Here is a 7,690-nt window from a genome sequence, read left to right as displayed (position 1 = left end):
GACTCCCCGAATACAGTCTAGAATGAAAAATAAAAACCCCAAAATTATCCCTCAGATCTGCGTCTCCTCTGCAACTGTAAACCCCTATCACAGTAGTTCTATAAGAATTACAAAGTTATAGAAGAGAGAAGCCTTCTTTGGCTCATTCTACAAACCCTTATTTATAATTACAAAATGAATTCCTAATAGGAGAGTTGTTTGAAGAACAAATCTGCTCCAACAATTTTCATTGGTCCAAATTCTTTTTCCTTCTTGCTAGAGTAATAACATTGATTGAAATCTTCTGTTCCTCATCTCCTCAACTGTTCTCCTACCAAAACCAATCAAATTAAATTAAAATGCAAACTAAAAAAAACACATATATATATCAAATCTGGAAAACAAAATTTCTCTAATCAAAACCTAATTAATCTAATAAATAAAAGGAAATATGAGTTTTCCATTGATCCTTGTAAATATCTTATTGGTCAGAGAGAACATAAATGAATGGATCATCAATCAACAAAGGCTATTAACAAATGAAAATGCAAAAAATTAAACTCATAAAATTAATTTTGTTTACAAATTCGGAGATTGAATTTATGCTAAATTTTAGACTCATTAAATGATCAAATATGCTCATGCATCTACTTCAGAAATATTCTTCATGATTTTATCTATCTAACGAACCATCTTGGGCCAGATTTGGCTAAGTAAAACTCAACTTATGAGCTTCCAAAGTTAAAATATAAAAAATACGAGAATTCAAGAAAAATCATTACGTAGGCCAATAATAAAAATTTTTAATTAAAATTGAATCATAAATTAAATTAACAATTATTATTTAATTAATAAAAATTAAATTAATTACAAACTAATTATTTAAAATAAAAATTAATTAGTGATATATTTTTTCGCAACGCTGCGCTTGGAGAGAGCTCTGCCCGTGAAGCATCCGGGCTAGGGCTTCTGTGCATTCGCGTGCCCCTTGGGCCGCCGCGCCTTGCCCCCGATCTGCAGCTGAACCGCGCAGCCATGGAGCCCTCTGGGGGCTCGGATCCGCCTCCCCCCCCGGAGGTTTCAGCCTTCAAGGAAATGATTGCTCAATGCAATAAGCGCCCTTCTTCGGCGAGCCAGCAGAAATTTGTGAAGAAGATGGACACCATCCCCTCTGTCGCCCTCCCAGAGGAAGAAACCTGTAAAGCTGCTCTAAATCTGGCTGAGCGTGGCCTCATTGGCCAGTTCACGGGCCTCTGGCCCTCTCCCAAATCGGTGGAGGAGTGGACTCAAAGGAATTGGAAGCCGCTTATCAAAGAGGGAGTCAAAAGCTATTTCGTGGGCAAAGGTTTCTTCGTCTTTGTCTTCGAAAGTGCAGAGGACAGAAACTTGATTTTCAGGAACGACCCTTACTTCATGGGGCCGCAAGGTCTTTACCTCAACAAATGGTCGCCTGATTTTGATCCTGCTCAGGATGTTCCTACGGCCGTCCCGGTCTGGGTTCGCCTTCCCCACCTCCCTCTCCATTGCTGGAACCCTAAGTCCCTCCAGATCATCGGAAATGCCTTAGGCAATTACATCGACCAAGCCCCGAGGAAAGATCAATACTCCTGCGCCCGCATCTGCGTTGAAGTAGACCTAGAGGAGGGCTTACCGGAAGCCATCAAACTCACTGTAGCAGGATGGACCCATGTCCAAGAGCTCGATTACGAACAGATCCCATTCAAATGCAGACACTGCCATGGCTACGGGCATTTTGCCAAACACTGTAAGAAAAAGACAGAAGATATCCCAGAGAACCAAAACGGAGAGCAGTGGACTCTAATCCAAAAACCCAACAGGAAGGGCAACGGGAAAGGCCCTCTGAAGGAGGTCCCAAGCAGTTCCAACCACAGCCAAGGCAATAATCCAAATGGCAAAGAAAACAGTCAGAAAACGGCAGCTGCTACAAATCAGGAAACCCTGGAACAGCCTGGATCTCCCACCAACATACAAGATGGAGGGGAAAAGACTATGCCTGAGGCCACCCAAGGTAGCCCTTCAAGTCCCACATATGCAGATATCACTAGGAAAAAGCCTATTGATAGCTCAGGGTCATCGGAGGACGAGACCTTCGAGCAACCCATCAAAAAAGTAGGCAGGAAATCTCGCAGAGAAGAAAGGGAAGAGGAGGCCGAAAGGCTAAAAACTCAAGGAAGCCAGCCTACTATTGAGATGTCTATCGGAAGAAATACAAGGAACAGGCCTCCTAAGGGAGGCTCCCTCCACTTCCCAGGTAAATAATGCGCCTTGTCTCTTGGAACTGCAGAGGATTGGGTAATCCCGCGAAAGCTGAAGCGATCAAAGATCTTCTCAAGATGGAGCCCTCAGACATCCTCTTGCTCCAAGAGACAAAGATAGAGGGGAAAGCCCTCTTGGACATCAGCCAAAAGAAATGGAAGAAAAATGTAGGAAAAGCAGTCAGCTCAAGAGGCTCTTCTGGAGGCCTTGCAACTCTCTGGTCAGAGGATCTCTTTCAGCTGAATAATTCTCATGAAACCCAACACTGGATCTACACGGAGCTAATGCACAATCCAAGTAAGTTATCTTTCTCCCTTTTCAACCTCTATGTCCCTGTATTATACTCAGAAAAAAGAGATTGTTGGACCTCCCTCATAGCCTTCCTGGAGCATCACTCTCCCAAAAATATCATCTTGGCAGGGGATTTAAACATCGTTTTAAAACATAAGGAAAAAAGGGGAGGCACTCTCAGCAGAGATCCCTTCCTTCCTATGGTCGAAGGACTCATTCAGGATTGGGACCTTGTCGATTTCATTCCAGCGAAAGGGCTCTTCACCTGGACCAACAACAGGGTAGGAGCGGACCATATCTCTGCTCGGCTGGATCGATTCTTGGTTCAGGGTGCCCTGATGGCAACCAAAAAGATCATCACTACCAAAATCCTCCCCAAACTTACTTCAGATCATAAGCCCATCCAGCTCTCTTTAGAAGACGAAGAAGACTTGGGCCCCATCCCTTTTCGCTTCAGCCCTCTATGGACAGAAAGAGAAGGCTTTTTTGACACAGTGAAAGCAGCTTGGAGCAAAACCTTCTCAGGGTCCCCCAGTTACGTATGGGAGCAAAAACTCAAAGCCACAAAGCATGCTCTGAAGGAGTGGATCAAAAAACCTGCTCCAAATCCAACTAGTATCAGAAAAGAAATGGTGCAGACCCTCGAGGAGTTGCAAACAGAAATGGAAAACAGAGAAGTCACTTCAGCACTGCTGGATAAAGAAGTCAAAATCCAACGCTCGACCTTTCAATCCTTTCGGTTAGAGGAGGAGTACTGGAGAATCAAATCTAGAAGCCTCTGGTTGAAGGCCGGTGATAGGAATACCACCTTCTTTCACCGCCAATATCGGGCAAGACTCTGCAGAAACCACATCTCTGAAATAACAACAGCAGAAGGGCAGACCTGCAAAGGGTTCAATCAGATCAAAGAGGCAGCTGTAAACCATTTCAGTCAGCTTTACACTGCTGGAATCCAAGGTAATGAGAAGGACATGGCAGAATTCCTCTCCAATATTCCCCCTCTGGTCAGAGCTGAAGACAACTTCGATCTCAACAGGCCCTTTACGGAGGAAGAAGTCATAAAAGTGGTCTGGTCTATGGACCCGGACAAGGCCCCAGGGCCTGATGGATTTACCATCCATTTCTACAAAATATGCTGGGACATTATTAAAGCAGATCTTATAAAAATGATTAAAGGATTCAGGAATAAAGCCAAAGTAGGGGGAGGAACCAACTCTACATATCTGGCCCTCATCCCTAAAGAATCAAATCCTGAAACCTTTGCCCGATTTAGGCCAATCTCGTTGTGCAATGCCTCTTATAAAATCCTTGCAAAGCTCCTTGCAAACAGGATCAAGCCTCTCCTAAGCAGACTCATCTCCAGCAATCAAGGCGGGTTCATTGAAGGTAGGCACATTCTGGACAATGTCATACAAGTTCAAGAAATCATTCATTCAAGCCAGAAACGAAAAGAAAAGGGGATGCTGATCAAACTTGATATGGCCAACGCCTTTGACCGAGTTAACCGGGCCTTCCTTTACAAAGCTCTCCTTGCCTATGGCTTCTCCCCTCTCTTTGTCGCTCTCATCAAAGCCTGCACTGACTCCCCTTGGATTGCCCCTCTTGTCAATGGCCGCCCCACCTCCTTTTTCCGAGCCCAGAGAGGTCTTAGGCAGGGATGCCCTCTCTCTCCCTTCCTCTACATTCTGATGGCGGACTCCCTCAGCAGAAAGCTTTCAGCTGAAAAAGAGGCAGGCTCTCTCCCAGGCCTCAAACCTTCAATTTCCTCTCCTGCCCTGAATCATGCCCTCTTTGCAGACGACTCTCTCCTGCTCGGAGGGGCTTCTCATAGAATTGCTAAAGCATTTGATGAAGTCCTAAAAAGCTACTGCAGGGTCACGGGAGCCTCCATAAACGAAAGGAAAAGTGAAGTCTTTGGATGGAACATCGACCATCAGGAACTCGCAAATATCTCTGCTATCCTAGGCTTCAAGAGCCAAGCCCATTGGGAGACGATAAAATACCTTGGACTCCCTATCATCAATGGCTGCAACAAGAGAGCCCTGTGGGCTGAAGTCATCAGCAAAATTAAGACAAAGATCACAAGTTGGGGAGGATACTGGCTTACTCCTGGAGGCAAGGTCATCTTGATCAAGTCTGTCCTCTCAGCTCTACCAATTTACCAAGCTGCCTTCTTACTAGCACCAAAGCAGGTGACAGATCACATCTCCAAATTGATTCGCGATTTCCTCTGGCAAGGAGGGAAAGGGAACATTCATAAAATGCATCTGGTGAAATGGGAGCAGGTGAAACGGCCTTTCGCAGAAGGAGGCCTGCAAATCAGGGATCCAGCCATGGTCAACCTGGCGCTGGGTGGAAAAATTCTATGGAATTTATACGAGAATCCCAAGAATCCAGTCAGTGAAACTCTGAAAGCAAAGTATGCGCATAAGGCTCCGCTTCGAAATCTTCAGGCTTCCCAAATAACCAACACCTCCCAGGTATGGAAACTATGCAATAAAAGTCTGAACTTTTTCAAAGATAGAATCTATAAAATCCCCGGCAATGGTAAACATACCAAATTGTGGCTAGATCGCATTATGGACAGCGCCCCTCTGTCAGAAAATGAGGAAATCGACGAACTAAGGCATTGGCTGGAGCGCGCTGGAATTAACAGCGTTTACGATCTCTCCAAATGGGATAGTCGTGGCGCATGGTCCGGGTGGGACTTTCACGGTGTACCAAGTCGTTTAAATCATCAGAGGACAATGCTCGAAGAGTTGCTGGAGGAAGCAGCTCCAGTGAGCAGAAGGTCGAAGGACAGATGGGGTTGGGGGCGCACAGGGACTTATTCATCAGCGGAAGCCTACAACGCTCTCCAACCCATAAAGAACAGCAACAGGAATCCGGAATTCTGGAAGAAGGTATGGGAGCCCCTCGCTCTACCAAAAGTCAATTTCTTTTTTTGGACCCTGGTTCACAATAAACTGCTTACCGGAGAAAATCTGATGAAGAGAGGCATTGCTGGGCCACACAGATGCGTGCTGTGCAGCAACAGTGAAGAAACAGCCAAGCACCTCTTCATGGACTGCAAGTTTGTCAATGAGGTGTGGCGCCTTATCCTTCATGAGCTCCAAATCACTGTTCCTCCGTATAATTCTGTTGCAGACCTCTTCGATGCCTGGAATCATTGCTACCCCCACAAAATCCCCAGCAAATCTTTTTGGAGGAAAATCTGGATTGCCATTCCCAAATTCACTTGCTGGCAGACCTGGTTGGCCCGGAATGACCTGATCTTCAACGGAAAAGAACAAACCCCTCTAGCTGTAGCTGCAAAAGCGAAATCCCTCCTCTTGGAAGCTGCCCAACAACAGTACTCTTCTGCAGATCCATTGCTGCTTCCCGAAGAAGAAAGGTGGCTGAATTATCTCTCCCCCCACCCCCGGAGGCTGCTTTCTGCCCCTCAAGCAACGAACCCAATCTGGAGAATAAGAGAAACGGAAGAAAATTTTCAGGCATGGTGGAAAAAACAAAAAATATCCACGATCTTTTTTGATGGTGCCTCCAAAGGCAACCCCGGGGCTGCTGGGGCAGGGGGGGTCATCTATGACCCGGCTGGAGTCAAAAGAGACAATTTCTCCTGGGGCATTGGGCAGAAATCTAACAACCAAGCCGAGATTCTAAGCCTTCTTAAAGCCTGTCAAATTGCTAGAGACAGAGGGGACAAAGAAATCCAAGTATTCGGAGACTCCGAGCTCATAATTAAAAAGTTGAATTCGGAGAACTTGTTCATCAATGTAAGCCTCAACAAAACTCTGAGCAGACTGAAGGAAGTCCTTCTCGATTTTGAATCCTACAAATGCTTCCATATACTCAGAAATCTGAACAGCGAAGCTGATCTGTTGGCAAACAAGGGCTGTACTTTAGGAAAAGGCCAAATTCTCATAAATGGGGAAAGTTCTATCCACCCATGTAATCCATGAGGATTAAGCAGCATGCACCATGGAATAGTATTAGATGCAATGTAATGATGGCAGCATTGGCGTAAGACCAAATTTCATCCAATATAAATAAAGATACACCCGTTTCAGTTAAAAAAAAAATAAAAAATAAATTAATTAAAATATAATAAAATTATAATTTAAAAAATATTTTAAAAACTTTACGTAAGTGACTTTGGATCCATTTTAAATGGATAAAAAAGCATAAGGAGAGGAGCTTTTAGTGAGGTGGAGTGTGTACGGGAGGTGTAAGGAGGTGAAGGACGTAAGCATGACAGAGGCGCATGCGAAGTATAAGGAGAGTATCAGAGAATTATAAATATCAAAAGTTTTTAACATGATCATTTTGACGCGCGCGCCAAAAAAAATGTCTGATATGAATATCGGGACTTTAAAATATCAGATTTTTTTTATATATATATATATATATTTTTTTTTTTTATCGGAACTTTTTAAAAATATCAGGATTTTTATATTGGGTTTTAACTTATCGGAATTTTTTTATCAAGAGATTTTTTTATTGGGACTTTTATAAAAGAGTAAGGAAAGAGGTGAGGTGAAGAAGAACCCCCTTGGAGTGATACTCGCCCATTATAAACTACAACCACATAAACTACAACCACTTTGGTAATTAAAAAATTTACAAAATGAACTACAACCACTTTGCAATTTTGAAATTTCAGGCTTCGTAATTTCTTTTAAAATTTGAATTGTAATAAATTACCGAGATCCTGAAAACACATAATTTTAATTACAATTTAGCTGGGTGATTTTGTACTTCGGATGAGCACCATTTGTAAATCATGCACTGATAGAAAGCTAGCAAAAAGTCGAATTCGATGAAGCAATTAAAATAGAAATCCAAAAAAAAAACAAAAAAACAAAATTGTAGAACACTTAATCAAAAGAAAATATTAAAAATGTGATATAGCCAAAAATTTATAGAAAGGGTCCCCATTATTTGAAATAAATAAGTCAAAAATGGGGGCGTTGAGTTTTCATTACAACACCGGCGACACACGGGGAAGAACCAATTATCTCTGATTAAAGATAATGAACTTTAATTTACCTAAAGGTTAAAAATAATGGAGTCCATTGATCCTCAAACAATAAAACATTTCCATGGGTCCCACCTAAAATAGATTAAGCAATATGAGTTCAAA

The 7,690-nt window shown here is 43.0% G+C and overlaps 1 protein-coding gene across 1 annotated transcript; it reads left to right on the top strand.

The window, feature by feature from the left end:
• Positions 1-1,014: 1,014 nt before the first annotated feature.
• On the top strand, positions 1,015-5,820 carry LOC149256638 (uncharacterized). The gene is made up of 4 exons (XM_089455424.1): positions 1,015-2,192; positions 2,285-2,553; positions 2,677-5,450; positions 5,695-5,820. Exons 1-4 carry the CDS (start codon positions 1,015-1,017, stop codon positions 5,818-5,820), a joined length of 4,347 nt encoding a protein of 1,448 aa, XP_089311550.1.
• The last annotated feature ends 1,870 nt before the right edge of the window (positions 5,821-7,690 follow it).

Source organism: Pinus tabuliformis, chromosome 7 (assembly GCF_031772625.1).
Source record: "Pinus tabuliformis cultivar Carrire ecotype Pingquan chromosome 7, CPIR1, whole genome shotgun sequence".
Classification (NCBI taxonomy): Eukaryota; Viridiplantae; Streptophyta; class Pinopsida; order Pinales; family Pinaceae; genus Pinus; species Pinus tabuliformis.
This window is presented reverse-complemented; position numbering and strand designations above follow the sequence as displayed.

Bases quoted from the DNA above. Each gene is read 5' to 3' on its own strand.
- LOC149256638 (XM_089455424.1), top strand. From the start codon at position 1,015: ATGGAGCCCTCTGGGGGCTCGGATCCGCCTCCCCCCCCGGAGGTTTCA. The intron at 2,193-2,284 runs GTCTATCGGAAG...TTGGAACTGCAG, and splicing joins AGCCAGCCTACTATTGAGAT to AGGATTGGGTAATCCCGCGA. The intron at 5,451-5,694 runs GTATGGGAGCCC...ATTCTGTTGCAG, and splicing joins ATCCGGAATTCTGGAAGAAG to ACCTCTTCGATGCCTGGAAT.